Here is a 27,900-nt window from a genome sequence, read left to right on the forward strand (position 1 = left end):
GGCCGGGGATGACGTCACAGAGCGGCCCCGGTTCCGCCCGGCGCCGTCACAGAGCGGTGGAACCGGGAGGGGGCGGGGTGGGAGCGGAACGGCCGCGGAGGCTCCGGGGCGGCCTCGGGCACTGCCGGGAGCTCCCGGAACAAAATCCCGGTCCCGAAATTGTCATCCCAAAGATCCCGAACCAAAAATTCCTGTCCCAAAAAATCCCATCCTAAAATATCCCAAAACACCCATCCCAAAAATCCCTTCCGAAACCATCCCAAAAATCCCGAACCAAAATCCACATCCCAAGATTGTCATCCCTAAAATCCCCACCTCAAAAACTCCTGTCCCAAAAATCCCATCCTAAAATTGTCATCCCAAAAATCCCCATCTCAAAAATCCCATCCTAAAATCCCCATCACAGAACAGAATTCCCAAAGTTCCCATCCCAAAATATCCCAAAATCCCCACCCCAAAACTCCCATCCCAAAACTGTCATCCCAAAATCCCCATCCCCAAAAACTCCTGTCCCAAAAATCCCATCCTAAAATTGTCATCCCAAAAATCCCCATCTCAAAAATCCCATCCTAAAATCCCCATCACAGAACAGAATTCCCAAAGTTCCCATCCCAAAATATCCCAAAATCCCCACCCCAAAACTCCCACCCCAAAATTCCCATCCCAAAATCCCCATTCCAAAATTCCCGTCCTAAAACATCCCAAAATCCCCATCCCAAAAACTCCTGTCCCAAAAATCCCATCCTAAAATTGTCATCCCAAAAATCTCATCCTAAAACATCCCAAAAGCTCCCAGACCAAAATCTTGTCCCAAAAAATCCCGAACCAAAAATCCCATCCCAAAATCTCCATCCCAAAATTCCCATCCGAGAATTGCATTCTCAAAATCCCCATCCCAAAAATCCCTTCACAGAATTCCCACCCCAAAATATCCCAAAATATGCCAAAACCTCCCATCCTAAAATTCCCATACCGGAATTCCATTCCCAAAATCCCCATCCTAAAAATCCCATCACAGAATTGCATTCTCAAAATTCACATCCCAAAATATCCCAAAATTCACATCTCAAAATCCCTATCTCAAAATACCCCAAAAGCCCCATCCCAAAAACTCCCATCCCAAAGTCCCTATCCCAGAATTCCCATCCCAAAATTTCCATCCCAACATTCCCATCCCAAAATATCCCAAAATTTCCATGCCAAAAATCCCACCCCAAAAATGCATTCTCAAAATCCCCATCCCATAATTCCCTTCACAGAATTCCCATCCCAAAACATCCCAAAACACCCATCCCAAAAACCCCTTCCTAAACCATCCCAAAAATCCCGAACCAAAATCCACATCCCAAGATTGTCATCCCTAAAATCCCCACCCCAAAAACTCCCGTCCCAAAAATCCCATCCTAAAATCCCCATCACAGAACAGCATTCCCAAAGTTCCCATCCCAAAATATCCCAAAATCCCCATCCCAAAACTCCCACCCCAAAACTCCCATCCCAAAATTGTCACCCCAAAATCCCCATCCAAAATTCCCGTCCTAAAACATCCCAAAATCCCCATCCCAAAAACTCCTGTCCCAAAAATCCCATCCTAAAATTGCCATCCCAAAACTCCCATCCTAAAACATCCCAAAAGCTCCCAGACCAAAATCCCGTCCCAAAAATCCTGAACCAAAAATCCCATCCCAAAATCTCCCAAAATCCCCATCCCAAAAATCTCGAACCAAAATCCCCATCCCAAAATTGTCATCCCAAAAATTCCTGTCCCAAAAATCCCACCCTAAAACATCCCAAAAACTCCTGAGCCAAAATCCCCATCCCAAAAACTCCCATCCTAAAATCCCCATCACAGAACTGCATTCTCAAAGTTTCCATCCCAAAATTACCATCCCAGAATTCCCATCCCAAAATATCCCAAAAATCCCATCCCAAAATCCCCATCCCAAAATATCCCAAAATTGCATTCCCAAAATCCCATCCCAAAATTCCCATCCTGAAATTCCCATTTTCACCCCAAAATCATTTTCATCCCAAAAATCCCTGTTTGCAAACAGGGGAAGCTTCTCAGTAGGGAATTTATTTTTATTTATTTTTATTTTTACAAAAATCTATTTTTCTGTATGTAAACAGGGGAAAGTTCTCAGCAGAAAAATTATCTTTATTTTTGTTTTGTTTTTATTTTAATTTTAATTTTTTTTTATTTTTCTAAAACTCCATTTTTCTCTTTGCAAATGGGGGAAGGTTCTCAGCAGGGAATTTATATCTATATTTACATTTACATTTATATTTATATTTACATTTATATTTATATTTACAAATATCCAATTTTTTCTTTGCAAAGAGGGGAAGGTTCTCAGCAGGGATTTTTAAAAATTATTTTTATTTTTATTTTTATTTTTATTTTTATTTTTACAAAACCCAATTTTTCTCTTTGTAATCAGGGGAAGGTTCTCAGCAGAAAATTTATTTGTATTTTGACAAAAATACATTTTTCTCTTTTTAAACAGGAGAAGGTTCTCAGCAGGGAATGTATTTTTATTTATATTTTTATTTTATTTATATTTTTATTTTTCCAAAGCTCTATTTCTCCTCTACAGAAAGGAAGGTTCTCAGCAGGGAGAATAAATACAAATATAAATATAAATATAAATATAAATATAAATATAAATATAAATATAAATATAAATATAAATATAAATATAAATATAAATATAAATATAAATATAGATATAGATATAAATATTTTTATTTTTATTTTTATTTTTATTTTTATTTTTATTTTTATTTTTATTTTTATTTTTATTTTTATTTTTCCAAAGCTCCATTTCCCCTGTACAGATGGGAAAGTTCTCAGCAGGGAGAATAAATAAATATATTATTATTAATTTTTTTTAATTTTTTCCCAAAGCCCCATTTCCCCTGTCCAGATGGGAAGGTTCTCAGCAGGGAATTCTTTAAAAAAAATTTAATTTTGTTTTTATTTTTCCAAAGCCCCATTTCCCCTTTGCAGACAGGAAGGTTCTCAGCAGGGAGAACAAATAAATAAATAAATATTTTTATTTTTGTATTTATTTTTACAAAGCTCCATTGGGGTCAGGGCCCTTTTTTGAGGCTGTCGAGGAAGAGCCGCTCGCTCTGCAGGAAATCGTGATCCTGAGGGGGAGAGGGGCCGGGGCTGAGCCAGCCGGGGGATCCCGGCGCTTCCAGAACCTTCCGGGCGCCTGAGCAGCCCAGCCCCACCCAGCCGGGCCCAAACCCTTTCCCTAATCCCAAACCCTTTCCCTAATCCCAAACCCTTTCCAACAATCCCAAACCCTTTCCCTAATCCCAAACCCTTTCCCTAATCCCAAAACCTTTCCATAATTGCAAACCCTTTCCCTAATCCCAAACCCTTTCTCCCATCCCAAACCCTTTCCCAGACAATCCCAAACCCTTTCCCTCATTCCCAAAACATTCCCAAACCCTTTCCCTAATTGCAAACCCTTTCCCTAATACCAAACCCTTCCCCAGACAATCCCAAATCTCTTCCCCAGACAATTCCAAACCCTTCCCAGATAATCCCAAAGCCTTTTCCATAATTCCAAACCCTTTCCCACAATCCCAAACTCTCCCCCATTCCAAACCCTTTCCCCCATCCCAATCTCTTTCCCCACAATCCCAAATCCTTTCCCAGACAATCCCAAACCCTTTCTCCCAATCCCAAATCCTTTGTCCACACCAGTTTCCCCCAACCATTCCCACCCTTTTCCCTTTCTCCCCAGACAATCCCAAACCCTTTCCCAGACAGTCCCAAACCCTCTCCCCATGCCAACCCCAAACCCCTTTTCCAGCCCAGTTTGCCCCTGGCCATTTCCAAATCCTTCCCGCTCCTCCCTTTCCATCCCCAAATCCTTTCCCTTTCCCCCATGCCAGTCCCAAACAGTTTTCCCCCATCCCAAACCCTTTCCAACAATCCCAAACCTTTCCCCACAATCCCAAACCTTCCCCACAATCTCAAACCCTTCTTCCCCATTCCCAAACCCTTTCCCATACAATCCCAAACCCTTTCCCCCATTCCCAATCCCTTTCCCCACAATCCCAAATGCTTTCCCACAATCCCAAACCTTTCCCCCCATTTCCAAACCCTTTCCTATACAATCCCAAACCCTTTCCCCCATTCCAAATCCTCTCCCCACAATCCCAAATCCATTTCCCACAATCCCAAACCCTTTCCCTCCATCCCAAACCCTTTCCCCCATTCCCATTCTCCCCATTCCCAGTTTCCCCAGTTCCCCCATTCCCATTCCCAGTCCCATTCCCAGTTTCCCCAGTTCCTCCAGTCCCATTCCCAGTTTCCCGTTTCCCCATTCCCATTCCCAGTTTCCCCAGTTCCCCCATTTCCAGTTTCCCCAGTCTCCCCATTCCCAGTTTCCCCAGTTCCCCCATTCCCATTCCCAGTTCCCCCATTCCCAGCTTTCCCAGTTCCCCCATTCCCATTCCCAGTTCCCCCATTCCCAGTTTCCCCAGTTCCCCTAGTCCCATTCCCAGTTTCCCCAGTTCCCCCATTCCCAGTTTCCCCAGTTCCCCAATTCCCGTTCCCAGTTCCCCCAGTCCCAGTTTCCCCAGTTCCCCTAGTCCCATTCCCAGTTTCCCCAGTTCCCCCAGTCCCAGTTTCCCCAGTTCCCCATTCCCATTCCCAGTTTCCCCAGTTCCCCCAGTCCCAGTTTCCCCAGTTCCCCCATTTCCAGTTTCCCCAGTCTCCCCATTCCCAGTTTCCCCAGTTCCCCCATTCCCAGTTCCCCCATTCCCAGTTTCCCCAGTTCTCCCATTCCCATTCCCAGTTTCCCCAGTTCCCCATTCCCAGTTTTCCCAGTTCCCCCATTCCCATTCCCATTCCCAGTTTCCCCAGTTCCCCCATTCCCGTTCCCGTCCCCACCATCCTGGCGCGGTGTTTCAGCAGCAGGACGTGTCCGTAGAGCGCGGCCGCGCTGTCCCCGCTGTCCCCAAGGAGCGTCCCCAGGGCTGGCAGGAACCCGGGAGAGGCTGCAGGAGGGGACAGCAGAGTGTCCCTGTCCCCAAGGAGTGTCCCCAAGGCCACCGGAGCCCCTGCAGGAGGGGACAGCAGTGTCCCTGTCCCCAATGTCCCTGCTGTCCCCAGTGTCCCCAAGGAGCCCCAGAGCCATTGCAGGAGGGGACAGCAGTGTCCCTGTCCCCAATGTCCCTGCTGTCCCCAAGGAGCCCCAGAGCCCCTGCAGGAGGGGACAGCAGTGTCCCTGTCCCCAGTGTCCCCCAGCAGCGCCTCCCACCTCCCCCCAGCCCTTGAGGATCCCAAAAATGGCCCCGCAGGGCTGAGCCTCACCCAGTGCACTGTCCCCATGCTGTCCCTGTCCCCATGCTGTCCCTGTCCCCAGCAGTGTCCCCAGGGCTGTCCCTGTCCCCAGCAGTGTCTCCAGTGATGTCCCCAGTGGTGTTCCCAGCAGTGTCCTTGTCCCTGGCAGTGTCCCTGGCCATGTCCCCAGCGCTGTCCCCGTCCCCATACCCAGCAGTGTCCCCAATGGTGTCCCCAGCAGTGTCCCCGTCCCTGGCAGTGTCCTCAGTGTTGTCCCCATACCCAGTGCTGTCCCTGTCCCCAGCAGTGTCTCCAGTGATGTCCCCAGCGGTGTCCCCAGCAGTATCCCCATCCCTGGCAGTGTCCCCAGCGGTGTCCCCATACCCAGCGCTGTCCCCAGAGCTGTCCCCAGCATTGTCCCTGTCCCCAGCGGTGTCCCCATACCCAGCATTGTCCCCATACCCAGCGGTGTCCCCAGCGTTGTCCCCATACCCAGTGCTGTCCCCAGAGATGTCCCCAGCGTTATCCCTGTCCCAAGCAGTGTCCCCATACCCAGCACTGTCTCTGTACCCAGCAGTGTCCCCGGCAGTGTCCTTGTCCCTGGCGGTGTCCCCATACCCAGCAACATCCCTGGCAGTGTCCCCAGTGTTGTCCCTGTCCCCAGCATTGTCCATGTTCCCATACCCAGCGGTGTCCCCAGCAGTGTCCCCATCCCTTGCAGTGTCCCCAGCAGTGTCCCCATACCCGGTGCTGTCCCTGGAAGTGTCCCTGTCCCCAGTGCTGTCCCCATACCCAGCACTGTCCCCATACCCAGTGCTGTCCCCAGCAGTGTCCTGGTTCTTGGCAGTGTCCCTGGCAATGTCCCCAGCGCTGTCCCTGTCCCCAGCAGTGTCCCCATAGCCAGTGCTGTCCCCATACGCAGAAGTGTCCCCAGCAGTGACCCTGGCAGTGTCCCCAGCGCTGTCTCCGTACCCAGCAGTGTCCCCAGTGGTGTCCCCAGTGGTGTCCCCAGCCGTGTCCCCATCCCCAACACTGTCCCAATACCCAGCGGTGTTCCTGGCAGTGTCGCCAGTGTTGTCCCTGTCCCCAGCATTGTCCGTGTCCCCATACCCAGCGGTGTCCCCAGCAGTGTCCCCAGTGTTGTCCCTGTCCCCAGTGTTGTCCCCATACCCAGCACTGTCCCCATACCCAGCACTGTCCCCATACCCAGCGGTGTCCCTGTCCCCAGCAGTGTCCCCAGCACTGTCCCCATACCCAGTGGTGTCCCCAGCAGTGTCCCTGTCCCCAGTGCTGTCCCCATACCCAGTGCTGTCCCCAGCGGTGTCCCCGTCCCTGGCAGTGTCCCTGTCCCCAGCGCTGTCCCCATACCCAGCGGTGTCCCCAGCGGTGTCCCCGTCCCTGGCAGTGTCCCTGTCCCTGTCCCTGTCCCCAGGGCGGGGCCCAGCTCCTCCTGCAGCTCCCGGAGCTGCTCCCGCTGCCGCTCCAGGCTGTGCCGGCCCTGCAACAACGGGATGGGATGGGATGGGATGGGATGGGATGGGATGGGATGGGATGGGATGGGATGGGATGGGATGGGATGGGATGGGATGGGATGGGATGGGATGGTGGGAATGGGGAATGTAGGAAATGTGGGAATGGGAAAGATGGGAATGGAATGGTGGGAAATGGGGGGAAATGTGGGAATGTGGGGAATGTGGGAATGGGAAATGTGGGAATAGGAAAGGCGGGAATGTGGGAAAGGGAAATGTGGGAAAGGTGGGAAATGTGGGAATGGGACAGGTGGGAAAGGGGAATGTGGAAAAGTTGGGAATAGGAAATGTGGGAAAGGTGGGAAATGTGGGAATGTGGGAATGTGGGAATGGGAAAGGTGGGAATGGGAAATGCAGGAATGGGACAGGTGGGAAAAGGTGGGAATGGGAAATTTGGAAAGGGGAAATGTGGGAAAGGGAAAGGTGGGAATGGGAATGGCGGGAATGGGAATTGGACAGGTGGCGATTGGACAGGTGGAAATGTGGGAATGGGAAAGGTGGGAATGTGGGGAATGTGGGAAATGTGGGAGTGGGGCATGTGGGAAATGGGAAAGGTAGGAATGGAATACTGGGAATAGGACAGGTGGGAAATGAAGGAATGGGAAAGGTGGGAATGGGAAAGGTGGGAATGTGGGGAATGTGGGAATGGGAAATGTGGAAAGGGGAAATGTGGGAGTGGGAAATGTGGGAATTATGGAAGGGGGATTTTCTGGGGAGGGGGGATTTTCCCGAGGGATTTTCTAGGAATGAAGGGGTATTTTCTGGGACGGGGTATTTTCCGTGGGGATTTTCCATGGGGATTTTCTGGAAAGTAGGGGGGATTTCCAGGGAAGGAGGGGGATTTCCAGGGAAGTAGGGATATTTCCAGGGAGGGAAGGAGGGGGATTTCTTTGCCTGTGTCAGTCGCTGCTCCTGCTGCCGCAGCCGCTCCTGCTGCTCCTGCAGCTCCTGCAGCCGCTGCCGCTGCTCCTGCTGCGCCCGGCGCGCCTCCCGCAGCGCCCGCTGCCCGTCCTGCTGCTGCTGCGCCGAGCGCTGCAACAACAGGAAACGGGAATGGGAATGGGAATGGGGAATGGGAATGGGGAATGGGGAATGGGAATGGAGATGGGGAATGGGAATGGGAATGGGGAATGGGGAATGGGAATGGGGCTGCCCGTCCTGCTGCTGCTGCGCCGAGCGCTGCACCGGGAAAATGGGAAAACAGGAATGGGATTGGGAACGGGGAATGGGAATGGGACACGGGAATGGGAACGGGGAATGGGAACGGGGCTGCCCGTCCTGCTGCTGCTGCGCCGAGCGCTGCGACAACGGGAAACGGGAAACGGGAATGGGATTGGGAACGGGGAATGGGAATGGGGAATGGGGAATGGGAATGGAGATGGGGAATGGGAATGGGGAATGGGAACGGGGAATGGGAATGGGGCTGCCCATCCTGCTGCTGCTGCGCCGAGCGCTGCACCGGGAAAACGGGAAAGGGAATGGGAATGGGGATGGGAATGGGGAATGGGGAATGGGAATGGGAATGGGGAATGGGGAATGGGGAATGGGGATGGGGAATGGGGATTGGGAAGGGGAATGGGAATGGGGATGGGGAATGGGGGAATGGGAATGGGGATGGGAATGGGGAATGGAGAATGGGAACGGGGAATGGGGATTGGGATGGGAAATGGGAATGGGGAATGGGGGAATGGGGAATGGAGATGGGGGAATGGGGATGGGGAATGGGGAATGGGGAATGGGGAATAGGGAATGGGAATGGGGAATGGGAATGGGGAATGGGGAATGGGAATGGGGAATGGGGAATGGGGAATGGGAATGGGGAATGGGAAATGGGGAATGGGGATGGGGAATGGGAATGGAGATGGGGAATGGGAATGGGGATTGGGAAGGGGAATGGGGCAATGGGGATTGGGGAATGGGAATGGGGATGGGGAATGGGAATGGGGAATGGGAATGGGGAATGGGGATGGGGAATGGGGATGGTGAATGGGGAATGGGAATGGGGCAATGGGAATGGGGAACAGGGATGGGAATGGGGAATGGGAATGGGGCAATGGGAATGGGGAATGGGGAACAGGGATGGGAATGGGGAATGGGGATGGGGAATGGGGATGGTGAATGGGGATAGGGATGGGGAATGGAGATGGGGGAATGGGGAATGGGAATGGGGAATGGGGGAATGGGAATGGGGATGGAGATGGAGAATGGGGAATGGGAACGGGGAATGGGGATTGGGATGGGAAATGGGAATGGGGAATGGGGGAATGGGGAATGGGGATGGGGAATGGGGATGGCGAATGAGAATTGGAATGGGGGAATGGGGAATGGGGACGGGGAATGGGGATGGGGAATGGGGATAGGGATGGGGAATGGGAATGGGGGAATGGGAATGGGGATGGGGAATGGGGATGGGGAATGGGGATGGGGAATGGGGATGGAGAATGGGGATGGAGAATGGGGAATGGGAATGGGGCAATGGGAATGGGGAATGGGGAACAGGGATGGGAATGGGGAATGGGGATGGGGAATGGGAATGGGGAATGGGGAACAGGGATGGGAATGGGGAATGGGGATGGGGAATGGGGAACAGGGATGGGGAATGGGGATGGGGAATGGGGAACAGGGATGGGGAATGGGAATGGGGAATGGGAATGGGGAATGGGGAATGGGGATGGGGATGGAGAATGGGAATGGGGATGGAGAATGGGGATGGGAATGGGGAATGGGAATGGGGAATAGGAATGGGGAATGGGGATGGGGATGGAGAATGGGAATGAGAATGGGAATGGGGATGGGGAATGGGGATGGAGCTGCCCCTCCAGCTGCTGCTGCACCGAGCACTGCAACACCAGGAACGGGAACAGGAACAGGGAATGGGGACAGGGATGGGAACTGGCATGGGGATGGGGACGGGAACGGGGTGGGAAAATAGGACTGGGATGGGGAACAGGACTGGGATTGGGAATGGGACTGGGACAGGGAACGGCAATGGGACAGGGGACAGGACAAGGACTGGGACAGGGATTGGAAAACAGCACTGGGACAGGGACAGAGAATGGCATCGGGATGGGAATGGCACCAGGCATGGCTCAGGGGGATGTGGAGCCCCAGTTTGGGGGGATGTGGAGCCCCAGTTTGGGGGGTGTTTTGGAGCTCCTGCTCTGCTCCCAGCTCTCAATTCCATCCCCGATGCTCCGTTTACCTCGGCCAGCTCACGGATCTCCTCCTCCCTCTCCTGCAGCCGCTGCTCAGCCCTCAGAACCTTCTCCTTCTCCAGCCTCAGCTCCCTCCAGGCCTCCTCCAGCTCCTCCCTGTCCCTGGCCAGCTGCTCCTCCTTGGATCTCAGCTCCCGGCTCCGGAACTTCAGCTCTGCCTGATCCTTGGGGGGAACAGCAGACCTCACCTGTCCCGTCCTTTGGAGCAGCAGAGGGAGGAGAGGAGGTGATTTAGGAACCCCGGGTGCCCATGGGGACCTTGGCCAGGCTCCTCAGCGCCGTGTCCAGGCCCAGGGCTCGCTCCTGGTGCTGCTCGTCCCGCTCCCGGCCCAGCCGCTCCCGCTGCCGGAGCTCGGCCCACGCGGCCGCCAGGCGCTGCCGCTCCTCGGAGCGCTCCCGGAGCTCCGCCCGCTGCTCCTCCAGCCACGCTGCCTGCGGGACCGGGGACAGCTCCAGGAGCTGGGTTTGCCTTCCTACAGCTCCAGGTGTGGGGTTTGCCCTCCTACAGCTCCAGGAGTGGGGTTTGCCCTCCTGCAGCTCCAGGTTTGCCCTCCTGCAGCTCCGGGAGCTGGGTTTGCCCTCCTACAGCCCGGCCCTGCCACTCACAGAGTGAAAGTCCAGAGGCTGCTCCGGCCCCGTGTGGGCATCCAGAGGACTTGACCTGGCTGGTTCTGAGCCCCTTTCCTGGTCCCACTCCCATCCTGGCTCGTCCTGAGTCCTTTTTCTGGTCCTGGCTGGTTCTGAGCCCCCTCCTCATCCCAGTCCCTCCCAGAGCGGGTCCAGGCCCCCACCCCAACATCCCCCAGTGGTTCCCTGGGGAAGCCGCAGCCCCTCCCTGCTCGGGACTCACCTGGGCTCACCTTGGGCTCCCCTGGGCGTGTCCCCGCTCACCTGGGGCTGTCCCTGCTCACCTGGGGCTGTCCCTGCTCACCTGGGGCTCACCTGGGCCCGTCCCCACTCACCTGGGGCTCACCTGGGCCCGTCCCCGCTCACCTGGGGCTCACCTGGGGCTATCCCTGCTCACCTGGGGCTGTCCCTGCTCACCTGGGGCTCACCTGGGGCTGTCCCTGCTCACCTGGGGCTCACCTGGGGCCCTGTCTCCACTCCCCTGGGGCTCAGCTGGGCCCTGTCCCCGCTCCCCTGGGGCTCACCTGGGCCTATCCCCGCTCATCTGGGGTCCCCTGGGTGTGTCCCCACTCACCTGGGGCTGCCCTAAGCTCCCCTGGCCGTGTCCTCGCTCACCTTGGCCTCGTCCAGCGCCGCCCTCTCCATGGCCAGCAGCTGAGCCGAGAGCCGGCGCTGCTCCTCCAGCGCCTCCCGCAGGGAATCCGCACGGCTGCGCTCGGCGGCGGCGCGGCGGCGCTCCTGGGGGGACGGGGACAGTGGGACGGGGACATGGGGACAGGGATGGGGACAGGGGACAGGGACACAGGGATAGGGAACAGGGACACAAGGACAGGGACAGGGAAAGGGGAAAAGGACACGAGGATAGGGACAGAGGGACAGGGACAGGGGGAGCGACGCTCCTGGGGAGACACTGAGAGTGGGACAGGGACAGCGACACAAGGACAGGGGACAGGGGACAGGGAACAGGGACAGGGAACAGGGACAGGGAACAGGGACATGGGGAGCAGCACTCCTGGGGAGGCACCGAGAGTGGGATGGGGACAGGGGACATGGATGGGGACAGGGACAGGAGACAGGGACAGGGACACAGGGATAGGGACATGGATGGGGACAGGGACACGGGGAGCGGCGCTCCTGGAGAGGTGAGGAGAGTGGGACAGGGATGGGGGACAGGGGGATACGGACAGGGACATGGACAGGGGACAGTAACAGGGATGGGGACATGGGACAGGGACACAGGGATAGGGAACAGGGACACAAGGACAGGGACAGGGAAAGGGGAAAAGGACACGAGGATAGGGACAGAGGGACAGGGACATGGGGAGCGACGCTCCTGGGGAGGCACCGAGAGTGGGATGGGGACAGGGGACATGGATGGGGACAGGGACAGGGACACAGGGATAGGGACATGGATGGGGACAGGGACACGGGGAGCGGCGCTCCTGGAGAGGTGAGGAGAGTGGGACAGGGACGAGGATGGGGGACAGGGGGATAGGGACAGGGACATGGACAGGGGACAGTAACAGGGATGGGGACATGGGGATAGGGACAGGGTGGGGACAGCGATGGGGACATGGGGACATGGGGAGCAGCGCTCCTGGAGAGGCACCGGGACAGTGGGATGGGGACACGGACAGGGACACGGGGATAGGGACAGGGTGAGGGGACAGAAAGAGGGGATAGGGGATAGGGACACAGGGACAGGGGTCAAGATGGGGACAGGGGACATGGACAGGGGATAGGGACATGGGATAGGGACAGGGACATGGGGACAGAGACGGGGGAAAGGGACAGGGAATGGGGGATAGGGACAGGATGGGGACAGGGGATAGGGACAGGGACACGGGACGTGGACATGGGACATGGACATGAACAGCAACACGGACAGGAGACAGGGACAGAGGGACAGGGACAGAGATGGGGACAGGAAACAGGGACAGAAGGACAGGGACATGGACAGGGGACATGGATAGGGACAGGAACACGGACAGGGGACACAGGCAGGGACAGGGACACAGACATGGACATGGGACATGGACAGGGACATGGATGGGGACACAGCCACAGCTTCAGGACACAGGCACAGCCCGGGGATGGGGCTCACCTGCTCCAGGAGCTGCTCCCGCTCCCCCAGCCTGGTCTCCAGGTCAGCCACGGCCTCCTGGAGCCGGCTCTGCTCCCGCTCCGCGTCCCGCTGCTGCCGGCACAGCCTGGCCTGGAGCGCTGCCAGGGGCAGCCGGGAGGCAGGAGCTGGGATCACTGGGATCACCCTCCATGCACGGGGAGATCCCACAGGGAAAACCCCTCTGTTCCTGCTCCATCCCATCCCAGACAGGGAAATCCCACAGGGAAAACCCTCATGTTCCTGCTCCATCCCATTCCAGGACAAGGAAATCCCACAAGGAATAAACCCTCATGTTCCTGCTCCATCCCATCCTAGGACAGGGAGATCCCACAGGGAAACCCCCTGTGCTTGTGCTCCATCTCATCCCATCCCATCCCAGAATAGGGAAATTCCACATGGAAAACCCCTCATGTTCCTGCTCCATCCCATCCCAGGACAGGAAGATCCTCTCTCCATCCACACGGAAATCCCACATGGAAAATCCCTGTGCTTGTTCTCCATCTCATCCCAGGACAGGGAAATCCCACAAGGAATAAACCCTCCATGTTCCTGCTCCATCCCATTCCAGGACAGCGAGATCCCACATGGAAAACCCCTCATGTTCCTGCTCCATCCCATCCCAGATAGGGAAATCCCACATGGAAAACCCCTCATGTTCCTGCTCCATCCCATCCCATCCCAAACAGCAAGATCCCACAGGGAAAACCCCGTGTGCCTGCTCAATCCCATCCCATGACCGGAAAATCCCACATGGAAAACCCCTCATTTCCCTGTTCCCTCCCATCCTAGGACAGCGAGATCCCACAGGGAAACCCCTGTGCTTGTGCTCCATCTCATCCCATCCCATCCCAGGACAGGGAAATCCCACTGAGGTAAAAACCCCCGTGTTCCTGCTCCATCCCATCCCATCCCATCCCAGGTCAGGGAGATCCTCCGTCCATCCACGTGGAAATCCCACATGGAAAACTCCCTCTGTATTCCTGCTCCATCCCATTCCAGGACAGTGAGATCCCACAAGGAAAAACCCCTCTGTTCCTGCTCCATCCCATCCCATCCCATCCCATCCCATCCCATCCCATCCCCACTGTTGGATCTGGATCTGGACTTTGTCAGCCTCGGCTCCCGGCCTCCAGCTCGCCAGGGACAACTCAAATTCTGTGAATTCTGTGACTTCTGTGAATTCTGTGACTTCTGTGAATTCTGAAAATTCTGTGAATTCTGTAAAGTCTGAGAATTCTACAAATTCTGTGAATTCCATTAATTCCATTAATTCTGTGAATTCAGTGAATTCCATGAATTCTGCAAATTCTTTGAATTCTGTGACTTCGGTGAATTCTGAGAATTCTGAAAATTCCGTGAATTTTGTAAATTCTGTGAATTCCATGAATTCTGAGAATTCTGTAAATTCTGTGAATTCCATTAATTCCGTGAATTCAGTGAACTCTGTGAATTCTGCGACTCCCGTGAATTCTAAGAATTCTGTGAATCCCATGAGTTCAGTGAATTCTGTAAATTCTGAGAATTCTACAAATTCAGTGAATTCCATGAATTCTGTAAATTCTTTGATTTCTGTGAATTCAGTGAATTCTGTGAATTCCATGAATTCTGAGAATTCTACAAATTCTGTGAATTCCATTAATTCTATTAATTCCATGAATTCTGCAAACTCTGTGAACTCTCTGAAATCCGTGATTTCTGTGAATTCTACAAATTCTGTGAATTCCACGAATCCCATGAACCCTGTAAACTCTGTCAATTCCATGATTTCTGTGACCTCTGTGAAATCTGTGAATTCCGTGAATTCTGTGAACTTTTCCCGTTCCCTGGGGATCCCTGTCGGAGCCCAGCCCCTGTTCGAGCGCCATTTCCCCACTCAGCCCAGCAGAGCCCCAGGCCAGGATCCCTCCAGGAGGGCTGGGACAGGGATCTGCTGATCCTTTGGGATCCTTCTGGACACCAGGATCTGTCCCGGGACCCTCTGGATCCCATGGGATCCACTCTGGGATGGAGCAGAAGGTCCCACTGGAATGATGCACTCGGAGGGAATTTACCTGTGAGGGAATTTACCTGAGAGCTGCTCGTCCTGCTCCTGGGGTCTGGGGGGGTCCTGGGGTCTGGGGTGGTCCTGGGATCCGAGGTGATTCTGAGTTGTGGGGTGGTTCTGGGATCTGGGGTGATCCAAAGATCTGGGGTGATCCAGGGATTTGGGGTGATTCAGGGATTTGGGGCGATCCTGGGTGATTCTGGGGTGATCCTTGGATCTGGGGTGTTCCAGAGGTCAGGGGTGATCATGGGATCAGGGGTGATCCTGGGACCTGGGGTGTTCCAGGGATTCGGGGTGATTCAGGGATTCGGGGTGTTCTTGGGGTCTGGGGTGATCCAGGAATCTGGAATGACCCAGGGATCTGGGGTGATCCTTGGGTGATCCTGGGATCTGGGGTGTTTCTGGGGTTTGGAGCGATCCTGGTGTCTGGGGTGACCCAGGGCGATTCTGGAATTATCCAGAATTCTGGGATTGTCCCAGGGATGATTCAGGGATCTGGGGTGATCCTGGGATCCGGGGTGATCCTGGGGTGAGGGGTGATCCAGGGATTTGGGGTGTTCCAGGAATCTGGGGTGATCCTGGGGTTGCAGGTGATCCTGTGCCCTGGGGTGATTCGGGGATCTGGGGTGATCCTGGGGTCTGTGGTGTTCCTGGGGTGATCCTGGGGTGTTCCTGGGGTGATTCAGGGATCTGGGGTGTTCCTGGGGTGCTCCTGGGGTGCTCCTGGGGTGATCCCGTGCCCCGGGGTGCCCCAGGGCAGGAGCAGGGATCTGGTGGCACAGGTGAGCCCCCGTTCATTACCTGGGGCAGCTCTCCGGGAGCTCCTGCAGGGCCTGGCCCCGCCACCGCGCCCGCTCCAGCTCCAGCGCCTGCACCTGGCGGCAACGGGACGGGCTCCAGGTGACCCCACAGGTGACCCCACAGGTGATCCCACAGGTGACACCCTCAGGTGACCCCACAAGTGACCCCACAAGTGACCCCACAGGTAACTCTACAGGTGACCACCACAGGTGACCCCACAGCTGACCCAGGTGGCATCCCCAAACCCCCACAGGTGACCCCCCAGCTGACCCCACAGGTGACACCTTCAGGTGACACCCATAGGTGACCCCACAGGTGACATCCCCAAACCTCCACAGGTGACCCCCCAGCTGACCCTAAAGATGACACCTTCAGGTGACACCCCCAGGTGACCCCCCAGGTGACTCCACAGGTGACACCCTCAAGTGACACCCACAGGTGACCCCTCAGCCTCACCTGGTTCTCCAGCTCCTCCAGCCGGGCCTGGAGCGTCTGCAGGGCGACCCCATAGCCGGGATGGTCCTGGGAATGGAGAGATCCCAAATCCTTGTGGGGCTGGGATGGGAGAGCTCCCAAATCCTTGTGGGGCCGGGATTGGAGAGATCCCAAATCCTCCTTGTGGGGCTGGGATTGGAGAGATCCCAAATCCTTGTGGTGGGGCTGGGATGGGAGAGCTCCCAAATCCTCCCGGAGCTGCTGGGATGGGAGAGATCCCAAATCCTGGTGGGGCTGGGATGGGAGAGATCCCAAATCCTCCTTGTGGGGCTGGGATGGGAGAGCTCCCAAATCCTCCTGGAGCTGCTGGGATGGGAGAGATCCCAAATCCTCCTTGTGGGGCTGGGATGAGAGAGATCCCAAATCCTTGTGGAGCTGGGATGGGAGAGCTCCAGGACCCACCTGGCGTTGTTGGGATGGGGAGGATCCCAGATTCTCCTGATGCCTCCGGGCTGGGAATGCTGCGGGAAGCTCCGGGCAGAGCCAGGATGGGAGAGCTCGGGCATTCTCCGGGCGGGATGGGGCTGGATCCCACACCAGCTCCTCCTGTGGGACACGGGGATGCTCCAGGAGGGGCCTGGGAAGGGCAGCTCCCTCTCTGGGAATGCTGATCCCTGCCCAGATCCCAAAGGATCCCAAGGGATCCCCAGGGATCCTCCCCGCTCCTGCCCCAGCACTCACCTGGGCGGGAGTGGCAGGACCTGGCACCTCCTGCACGGCTGGGGTGGAAAATGGGACAAAGCCATCACTGGGACACGCGGGAGGAACGGGACCATCCCATGGATCCCATCCCATCCCATCCCATCCCATCCCATCCCATCCCATCCCATCCCATCCCATCCCATCCCATCCCATCCCATCCCATCCCATCCCATGGATTCTGTGGATCCCATCCCATTGATCCCATTGATTCTATGGATCCCATCCCATGGATCCCATCCCATCCCATTATGCCATTCCATCCGATCTTATTGATCACAACCCATTAATCCCATTGATCCCATCCCGTTATCCCAATATCACATTATCCCAGTCCGTTGTTCTGTTATCCCATTCTCCCATCCTGTTATCCCATTATCCCATCATCCCACCCCATTATCCCGTTATCCCATCATCCTATCCTGATATCACATCATCCCATCCCATTATCCCAATTTCCCATTTTCCTGTTATCCTGTTATCCCATCCCATTATTCCATTATTCCGTTATCCTGTTACCCCATTATCCTATTATCCCATGATCCCATCCCACCATCCCATGATCCCATTCTGTTATCCCATTATCCCATCCCATTATCCCATCATCCCATTCTCCAATCATCCCATTATCCCATCTCATTATCCCATGATCCCATCCCATTATCTCCTCCCATTATCCTATTATCCTATGATCCCATCCCAATATCCCATCATCCCATCCCATGATCCCAATTTTCCATTATCCTGTTATCCTGTTATCCCATCCCATTATTCTATTATCCTGTTATCCCGTTATCCCATTATCCCATCCCATCATCCCATGATCCCATTCTGTTATCCCATTATCCCATCATCCTGATATCCCAATATCCCGATATCCCGTTATCCCGATATCCCACTATCCCGTTATCCCGATATCCCACTATCCCATTACCCCAATATCCCACTATCCCATGATCCCCTGGCACAGCTCCCCAGGTGTCCCTGCCCAGGCCAGGTGACCCCTGAGGACACCTGGGGGGTGGCAGAGCCTCACCTGCTGCCACCTGTGACACCTGTGTTGTGTCACCTGCTGCCACCTGTGACACCTGTGCCGTGTCACCTGGTGCCACCTGCCCGCGGGGGGGCTCCAGCCTGGGGGGGAACAAATGCCAGGGGAGAGTCAGGGGGGCGGGGCCTGGCCTCTGCCACCTGTGTGACACCTGTGAGACCTGTGCTGTGCCACCTGTGTCACCTGGGCTGTGTCACCTGTGCCATGTCACCTGCACTGCCTGCACCACCTGTGTCACCTGTGTCATGTCACCCGTGCAACCTGTGCCATGTCACCTGCATCACGTCTGTCACCTGTACCACCTGTGTCACCTATGGCACTTGTGTCATGTCACCTGTGTCACCTCTGCCACCTCTGAGACCTGTCACCTCTGTCACCTGTACCACCTGTGTCACTTGTGTCACCTCTGTCACCTGTGCCGTGTCACCTGTGTGTCACCTGTGCTGCCTGTGCCGTGTTACCTGTGCCACCTCACTGTGTCACCTGTGTCACTTGTGTCACCTCTGTCACTTGTGCCACCTCTGTCACCTGTACTATCTGTGCCGTGTCACCTGTGCTGTGTCAGCTGTGCCATCTCTGTCACCTGTGCTGGGTCACCTGTGCTGGGTCACCTGTGTCACCTCTGTTACCTGTGCCATGTCACCTGTGCCACCTGTGTCACCCGTGCCACCTGTGTTGTGTCACCTGTGCCATCTGTGTCGTCTGTCCTACCTGTGTCACCTGTGCCACCCCGCCTGCCCAGTGTCAGGGGTGTCACCTTTGGGACTCAGAGAACAGGGACACCCCAAACCTCCATCCTGGGGTCACCACCCCAACATTGCTCACCTGAACCCTCCCAGGTGACACCTGTGTCCAAAGTGACACCTGAATCCTCCTTGGTGACACCTGAGCCCTCCCAGGTGACACCTGTGTCCCACCTAGGTGACACCTATGTACCAGATCACACCTATGTCCCACCCAGGTGACATCTGAGCCCTCCCAGGTGACACCTGTGTCCAAAGTGACACCTGTGTCCCAGCTAGGTGACACCTGAGCCCACCCAGGTGACACCTGAGCCCTCCCTGGTGACACCTGAGCCCTCCCAGGTCACACCTGTGTCCAAAGTGACACCTGAATCCTCCTTGGTGACACCTGAGTCCACCCAGGTGACACCTGAGCCTTCCTAGGTGACACCTGTGTCCCACCCAGGTGACACCTGAGCCCTCCCAGGTGACACCTGTGTCCCAGTCAGGTGAGCTGAGCCAGGGGAGCCTCAACCTGGGAACGGGGAGGTGGGAGAAGCTCAGGTGGGAATTCCAGAGTAGGGACATCTCTGGGGACACCTGGAGGGGACACCTGGGACAGGAATGTCACCTGGGCACACCTGGGACAGGAACATCACCTGGGCACACCTGGAGGACACCTGGACAATAGGAGTGTCACCTGGGAGGACACCTGGGACAGGGACATCACCTGGGACACCTGGGACAGGGACAGTGACATCACCTGGGGCAGGGACATCACCTGGGCACACCTGGAGGACATTTGGGACAGTGATGTCACCTGGGGCAGGGACATCCCCTGGCACACCTGGAGGACACCTGGGGCAGGGACATTCCCTGGGACACCTGGAGGAGACCTGGAATGGGGATGTCCCCCTAGACACCTGGAGGGGACTGGAACAGTGACGTCACCTGGGCACACCTGGAGGACATTCTGGGACAGGGACATCACCAGGGGCAGTGACATCCCCTGGAACACCTGGGACAGTGACGTCACTGGGCACACCTGGGACAGTGATGTCACCTGGGCACACCTGGATCTCCTGGATGCCAGGTGGGATCTCCCGGGGGTTCCCTTTACCTGCCGGGCTCGGAGGGCTCTGGGACCCTCCGGGGGTGGGAATTCCGCAGGGATCTGGGGGCACCGGGGCTGGGGGGGTCCTCGGCCTTCGGTCCCGGGAAATCCTCGTCCTTGTGTCCCAATCCCGGGAAATCCTTTTCCTTCGATCCCAATCCCGGGAAATCCTCGTCCTTTGATCCCAATCCTGAGGGATCTTTGTTCTTCTGTCCCAGTCCTGTGGGGTCCTTGTCCTTCTGTCCCGATCCCAGGAAATCCTTTTCCTTTGATCCCAGTCCAAGGAAATTCTTGTTCCTCAATCCCAATCCCGGGTGATCCTCATCCTTTGATCCCAATCCTGAGGGATCCTTGTTCTTCTGTCCCAGTTCAAGGAAGTCCTCATCCTTTGATCCCGATCTCAGGAAATTCTTGTTCTTCTGTCCCAATCCTGGGAAATCCTTGTCCTTTGATCCCAATCCTGAGGGATCCTTGTCCTTTGATCCCAGTCCTGGGAAATCCTCGTCCTTCTGTCCTAATCCCAGGGGATCCTCATCCTTCCGTCCCGATCCTGGGAAATCCTTGTCCCTCTGTCCTGATCCAAGGAAATCCTTGTCCTTCGATCCCAATCCCGGGAAATCCTCGTCCTTTGATCCCAGTCCTGAGGGATCTTTGTTCTTCTGTCCCAATCCTGGGAAATCCTTGTTCCTCAATCTCAGTCCTGTGTGATCCTTGGCCTTTGATCCCAGTCCCAGGAAATCCTCATCCTTTGATCCCAATCGTGTGGGATCCTTGTCCTTTGATCCCAGTCCTGGGAAATCCTCGTCCTTCTGTCCCAGTCCAAGAAAATCCTTGTCCTTCCGTCCCATTCCTGTGTGATCCTTGTCCTTCTGTCCCATTCCCATGGCATCCTTGTCCTTCTGTCCCACTCCTGTGGGATCCTTGTCCTTCTGTCCCATTCCTGTGGGATCCTTGTCCTTCTGTCCCATTCCCAGGAAATCCTCGTCCTTCAGCCCCAGCCAATCGGCCCCGGAGGGACGTCGGGAGCTGCTCCCAACGGAACATCTGTGGGGACAGAGGGACACTGGGGACACTGGGGGCATTGGGGACACTGGGGACACTGGGGACACTGGGGGCATTGGGGACACTGGGGACAATGGGGACAATGGGGGCATTTGGGACACTGGGGCACTGAGGACAATGGGGACTGGGCAGGGGACACTGGGGACAATAGGGGACAAAGGAGACAATGGGGACATTGGGGACATTGAGGACACTGGGGACAATGGGGCATTGGGGGATAGTGGAGACATAGGGGACAATGAGCACAACAGGGGCACTGGGGACAATGAGGACACTGGGGACATTGGGGACACTGGGGGACACTGGAAGCACTGGGGACAATGGGAACACTCGGGACAATGGGGGCATTGAGGACAGTGGGAACCCTGGGGACAATGGAGGATATTGGGGACACTGAGGGACAATGAGGACAATGGGGGACACTGGAGGACAATGGGGGACAAAGTGGACAACGGGGGCATTGGGGACAATGGGGACATTGGGAAACAATGGGGACAATGGGGATATGAGGGACAATGGGCAACCCGGGGGCACTGGGGACACTGGGGGACAACAGGGGCATTGGGGACACTAGGGACAATGGAGACATGAGGGACAATGGGGACAATGGGCACCCCAGGGGCATGGGGACACTGGGGACAGTGGGGGACAATGGGGACATTGAGGGACACTGGGGGACAAAGGGGGCATTGGGGACACTGGGGACAATGGGGATATGGGGGACAATGGACACCTTGGGGGCATTGGGGACATTGGGGGATACTGGGGGATATTGGGGACAATGGGGACTGGGCAGGGGACAATGGAGGCATTGGGGACGATGGGGGCACTGGGTACAATGGGGACATTGGGGACAATGTGGACATCGGGGGTATTGGGGACATTGGGGGACACTAGGGGATATTGGAGACAACGGGGACATTGGAGGCATTGGGGACAATGGGGACTGAGCAGGGGACATTGGGGACAATGGGCACACCAGGGGCACTGGGGACAATGGGGGACAATGGGGGACAAAGGAGGCATTGGGGACACTGGGGACAAAGGGGACAGTGGCCACACCAGGGGCATTGGGTACAACGGGGACACTGGGGGACAAAGGGGAGAAGGGGGGCACTGGGGGACAAAGGGGACATTGAGCACAACGGGAACACTGGGGACATTGGGGGTCAAATGTGATATTGGGGACAATGGGGACACTGGGGACAATGAGCACAATGGGGCATTGGGGACAATGGGGGTGCTGAGGGCAATGGGGACAATGGGGACAATGAGCACAACAGGAACACTGGGGGTATTGGGGACAATGGGGACATTGGGGGACAATGGAGATGTGAGGGACAATGGGCACCCCAGGGGCATTGGGGGACACTGGGGACAGTGGGGGACAATGGGAATATTGGGGACAATGGTGACATTGAGGACAATGGCTGACAATGGGGGACACTGGGGATATTCAGGACACTGGGGGACATTCAGGACACTGGGGACATCGGGGACATCGGGGACACAGCCAGGTGGGGACATCCCCCCCTCCCCGGTACCTCCGTCCCCGTCTCCGCCCGGTCCCCGAGGCCACCGAGGGCTCGTAGGATCCGAAGGGAAATCCCGGCCCTGCGGAACAACAGCGCACGGAATTCCCAAAAAACTCCCAAAATTCCCCAAAAACGTCCCACAAAATTCCCCCCAAAAATTCCCCAAAATAGTTCCCCACAAAATTGCCAAAATTCCCACAAAATTGCCAAAATTCCCAACAAAATTCCTGAAATTCCCAGTAGGATTGGCCTTGGAAAACACCTGTGCTGCTCCTGCCTGGAATTCCCAGAGGCATTGGAAGGGTTAGGAAAAATTCCCAGGGTTAGGAAAAATTGGGAAAAAAATGAGGGAAAATTGGGGGGAAATTGGGAAAAAATTGGGCAAAATTGGAAAAAAATTGGGGAAAAATTAGGGGGAAAAATGTGAAAAAATTGGGGAAAAATTGGGGGGAATATGGGAAGTCTTGGAGCTAAAAATTGGGAATTTTTGGGGTTAAGAATTGGGAATTTTTATGGATGGATGCCAGGATTTTTAGGGTTAAAACTTGGGAATTTTTGGGTCCTGGAAGGGAGAAATGTCTTGAAAACACCAATGCTGCTCCTGCCTGGAATTCCCAGGGGGATTGGCAGGGTTAGGAAAAACTGAGGAAAAATTGGAAAAAAATTGGGGAAAAATTGGGGGAAAACTGGGAAAAATTGGGGAAAATTGGAGGAAAATTGGGGAAAATTGGGAAAAAACTGGGGAAAATATGGGAAGTTTTGGAGCTAAAAATTGGGAATTTTGGGGGTTAAAAATTGGGAATTTTGGGGGTCAAAAATTGGGAATTTTGGGTCCTGGAAGGGGAAAATGTCTGTGCTGCTCCTGCCTGGAATTCCCAATGGGATTTCACCTCTGGACCCCTCCATGCTCACCCGGCTGCTCCTGCCCCTGGGGCTCCCTCTGCAGTTCCAGTTCCGCCTTTCCCGGCTGCTCCTGGGTCCTGGCGCGGCCCCTCCGGAGCCCCTGGCTGGGCACAGGCGGGGTGGCACTGAGGTGGCACTGAGGTGGCACTGAGGTGGCACCAGGGTGGCACCAGGGTGGCACCAGACCCCTCCCTGTCCCCATTGTCCCCGTTGTCCCCTCACCCCCGCGGCGTTCCCGGCGCGCTCCCGGCTCCGTCGCTGCCGAGCCCCAGGGAATCCATCAGGTCATCGACGTCGTCCCCAAAGGTGACATCGGCACGGGGCGGGGCTGGGGGGGTGGCACTGGTGGCATCTGGGATGTCCCAGCACTGGGACATCCTTGGGTGCCACCAACACTGGGACATCCCTGAGTGTCACCAATAGGCTCAGGGATGTCCCTGGATGTCACCGGCTCTGGGACATCCTTGGGTGCCACCAACACTGGGACATCTCCTGGTGCCACCATCTCTGGGACATCTCAGGGACATCTCTGGGTGTCACCAACACTGGGACATCCTTGGGTGCCACCAATACTGGGACATCCCTGGGTGTCACCAACATTGGGACATCCTTGGGTGCCACCAATCGGCTCAGGGACATCCCTGAGTGTCACCAATAGGCTCAGGGATGTCCCTGGGTGTCACTGGCTCTGGGACATCCTTGGGTGCCACCAATACTGGGACATCCTTGGGTGCCACCAACACTGGGACATCCCTGGGTGTCACCAATCAGCTCTGGGACATCCCTGGGTGTCACCAACACTGAGACATCCCTGGGTGTCACCAACACTGGGACATCCCTGGGTGTCACTGGCTCTGGGACATCCTTGGGTGCCACCAACACTGGGACATCCCTGGCTGTCACCAATCAGCTCTGGGACATTCCTGGCTGTCACCAACACTGGGACATCCTTGGGTGCCACCATCTCTGGGACATCTCAGGGACATCTCTGGGTGTCACCAACACTGGGACATCCCTGGGTGTCACCGGCTCTGGGACATCTCCAGGTGTCACCAGCACTGGGACCACTGTGGGTTGATCCCACAGCAATGGGGTTGATCCCACAGGATTGGGGTTGATCCCATGGGATTGAGGTTGATCCCTCAGCAATGGGGTTGATCCCAAGGAATGGGATTGATCCCATGGATTGGGGTTGATCCCACAACATTAGGGTCGATCCCACAGCAATGGGGATCCCATGGAATGGGGTTTGATCCCATGGGATTGGGGTCGATCCCACAGAATTGGTGTCGATCCCAAGGGAATTCCCGGTACCTTTTTGGGGGCCCGGCCCCTTCCCGCCGCGTTTCCCCGTTCTGGACCCGGCTCTGGCCATTCCCAGGATTTCTGCATCCAGCTCGTCCAGCTCGTCCAGCTGATCCCGGAGATCCATGGGATCCACTGGATCCGGATCCTGGTGATTTGTGGGATCCACTGGATCCGGATCCTGGTGATTTGTGGGATCCATGGGATCTTGATCCCGATGATCCATTGGATCCCAGCTCCTGCCCTCACCTGCAGCCCAGGTGGGATCCCAAATCCCTTGGGAATTCTGCCCTGCTCACCTTGGTCCCTTCCGCCTTCCCCGCTGGGAATTTCCTGTTCCCCATTGGGAATTTCCCATTTCCTGTTCCCCATTGGGAATTTCCCATTTCCCCTTCATTGGGAATTTCCTGTTCCCCATTGGGAATTTCCCATTTCCCGTTCCCCATTCGGAATTTCCTATTTCCCCTTCATTGGGAATTTCCTGTTCCCCATTGGGAATTTCCCATTTCCCGTTCCCCATTGGGAATTTCCCATTTCCCCTTCATTGGGAATTTCTCTTTCCCCATTGGGAATTTATAATTTCCTGCTGGGAATTTCCTGGGTTTTGGGAATTTCCCTTCCCCCACTGAGAATTTATCATTTCCTGTTGGGAATTTCCCTTTTTTTTGGGGAATTTCCCCGTTGGGAATTTCCTGGTTTTTGGGAATTTCCCATTTTTTTGGAACTGCCCATTCTTCGGGAATTTCCTGTTCCCTGTTAGGAATTTCCTGGTTTTTGGGAATTTCCATTTTTTTGGAGTTTCCCATTTTTTGGGAATTTCCAATTTCCCATTGGGAATTTCCCATTTTTGGAAATTTCCTATTCCCCATGGGGTATTTCCTGTTTCCTATTGAGAATTTCTTCAATTTTTAGTAATTTCCCATTCCCCATTGGGAATTTCCCATTCTTTGAGGAAATTTCTTGTTCCTTGGGAATTTCCCCTCCTCCATTGGGAATTTCCTGGGTTTTTTTGAACTTCCCATTTTTAGGAGTTTCCCATTTTTTAGGAATTTTCAATTTTCCATTGGGAATTTCCTGTTTCTTAGGAATTTCTCCTTCTTTGGGAATTTTCCACTTTTTCGGATTTTCCTGTTCTCCGGGAATTTCCCATTCCCTTTTGGGAATTTTCCATTTTTTGGGATTTTCCTGCTCTTTGGGAATTTCCCCTTCCCTGTTGAGTATTTCCTGGGTTTTTTTGAACTTCCCATTTTTAGGAGTTTCCCATTTTTTGGGAATTTTCAATTTTCCATTGGGAATTTCCCTTTTTTTCTTGTTCTTCGGGAATTTCCCATTCCCTGTTTGGGAATTTCCTCTTTGGGAATGTCTCATTCCCCTTTGAGAATTTCCTTCTCCCCGTTGGGAATTTCCTGGTTTTTGGAAATTTCCCATTTTTTTGGAAATTTCCAGTTCTCCATTGGGAATTTCCTGTTTCTTAGGAATTTCTCCTTCTTTGGGAATTTTCCACTTTTTCGCATTTTCCTGTTCTCCAGGAATTTCCCGTTTCCTTTTGGGAATTTTCCATTTTTTGGGATTTTCCTGTTCTTTGGGAATTTCCCCTTCTCCATTGGGAATTTCCACTTTTTTTTGGGGAATTTTCCACTTTTTGAGAACTGCCCGTTTTTTGGGATTTTCCAGTTTTTTGGGATTTCCCCCCCTCAATCCTGATTCCGGCCCCACCCCAGGCACAGCCCAGGTGAGTGGGCTCACCCAGGGCTCACCTGTGCCCACCTGGGCTCACCTGCAGGAAGGAGGCGCGGGAACCTCGGGAGGGCGGAGCCGGGGCCTCGTCTGGAAACAAGGGAGGGGTCAGGGATGGACACGGAGACAAGTGGGGACGGGGAGGGCGGGGATCCCCCCCAGGTGATTCCCCCCAGGTGAGCCCAGGGCGGGAGATCCCTCACAGGTGAGCCCCAGGTGATTCCCCCCAGGTGATTCCCAGGTTATCCCAGGTGAGCCCAAGTGACCCCAGGAGATTCCCAGGTGATCCCCCCCAGGTGACCCCAGGTGATCCCAGATGTGATTCCCAGGTGATTCCCCCCAGGTGATTCCCCCCAGGTGATTCCCTCCAGGTGACCCTCCACAGATGACCCCAAGTGACCCCAGGTAATCCCCCCCAAGTGACCCCCCCCAGGTGACCCCAGGTAATTCCCAGGTGGCCCCCCCAGGTGACCCCGTTGGTGCTGCCCCGTTACCATCGGATCCCAGGAGCTCTCCAAGCACGTCCTGGATGGGATCTGGAATGGGACAGAGCCCAGGTGAGCCCCAGGTGAGCACCAGGTGAGCCCCAGGTGGGTTCCCCATACCAGGCAGGTGGGGAAAGCTCCTGGGACATCTCACCTGTCACACCTCACCTGTCCCCAGGGACATTCCCCCCCTGCTCCATCCCAGCATTCCCAGGGACCCAAATCCCCTGGAGAGCAGGTGGGGACAGGTGGGGACAGATGAGGGCAGGTGAGGAGAACGAGGACAGGTGAGAGCAGGTGAGGACAGGTGAGGAAGATGAGGACAGGTGACGACAGATATGGGCAGGTGAAGGGCACAAGAACAGGTGAGGACAGGTGAGGAGGACAAGGACAGGTGAAGGGGATAAAGGCAGGTGACACCAGGTGAGGACAGGTGCCAGGTGAGGTAGGTAAGGACAGGTGCCAGGACTCACCTGGGGAGCGGCTCCGGGCTGGGCCAGCCTGGGGAGAGACAAAATTCCCTTGGGAGAGATGGAAACACCGAAACCTCCCCACGGCACAGGTGAGACAGGAGGGGCTCACACCTGGATCCCGCACCTGAATCCTGCATCTGGGTCCCACCTGGATCCCGCACCTGGATCACACCTGGATCCTGCACTTGTCACACCTGGATCCCTCACCTGGATCCCACTCAGATCTCACACCTGGATCCCCTCACGTGGATCCCACACCTGGATCTCACACCTAGATCCCGCACCTGGATCTCACACCCGGATCCCCTCCCCGGTCTCTCCCCTCACTCACCCTGGCTCGTCCCGGCCCCTCCGCCATTCCCGGGCGGTCCCAGCTCCGCTGCCCGGTACCGGCTCCGGCACCCCGCGCTCAGCGCGGCCCTGAGGGGAGACGGAGGCGCTGCTCGGGTCCCGCTCCCGTTCCCGGGTCCCATTCCCGTTCCCGTTCCCGTTCCCGCTCCCATTCCCGCCCGCGGCTCCCCCGCCTCCCTCACCTGTTCCCGCGCTCGCCATGGACGCCGCCATATTGCGCGCCGGCCTCATGGCAGGCCCCCGCTGCCATGGCAACAGGGCGGCCCCGTTCGGCGCCTGATTGGCGACCCGCCGTTACCATAGCAACACGACGCCCCTA

The 27,900-nt window shown here is 55.5% G+C and overlaps 1 protein-coding gene across 2 annotated transcripts; it reads right to left on the reverse strand.

The window, feature by feature from the left end:
• Positions 1-14: 14 nt before the first annotated feature.
• On the reverse strand, positions 15-27,883 carry FBF1 (Fas binding factor 1). 2 transcript variants are annotated; one of them, XM_074530166.1, is made up of 25 exons: positions 27,764-27,882; positions 27,562-27,650; positions 27,231-27,258; positions 26,767-26,808; positions 26,313-26,362; positions 24,545-24,716; positions 23,453-23,582; positions 23,240-23,334; positions 22,337-22,406; positions 19,737-20,774; positions 17,880-17,977; positions 16,826-16,863; positions 16,547-16,690; positions 16,245-16,273; positions 16,106-16,178; positions 15,650-15,723; positions 14,872-14,990; positions 12,784-12,929; positions 11,295-11,417; positions 10,311-10,484; positions 10,040-10,216; positions 7,732-7,869; positions 6,677-6,806; positions 4,916-5,022; positions 2,860-3,153 (listed from the first exon to the last, which is right to left on the reverse strand). In XM_074530166.1, the coding sequence occupies exons 2-25, from the start codon at positions 27,586-27,588 to the stop codon at positions 3,094-3,096; spliced, it is 3,282 nt and encodes a 1,093-aa protein (XP_074386267.1). In that variant the 5' UTR covers positions 27,589-27,650; positions 27,764-27,882; the 3' UTR covers positions 2,860-3,093. The 2 variants fall into 2 exon arrangements, with proteins under 2 accessions (XP_074386266.1, XP_074386267.1); XM_074530165.1 differs by lacking the exons at positions 2,860-3,153; positions 16,245-16,273 and adding an exon at positions 15-191 and having other exon boundaries at positions 4,916-5,085; positions 16,106-16,171; positions 27,764-27,883.
• Positions 27,884-27,900: the final 17 nt, after the last annotated feature.

Source organism: Zonotrichia albicollis, chromosome 32 (assembly GCF_047830755.1).
Source record: "Zonotrichia albicollis isolate bZonAlb1 chromosome 32, bZonAlb1.hap1, whole genome shotgun sequence".
NCBI classification, from domain to species: domain Eukaryota; kingdom Metazoa; phylum Chordata; class Aves; order Passeriformes; family Passerellidae; genus Zonotrichia; species Zonotrichia albicollis.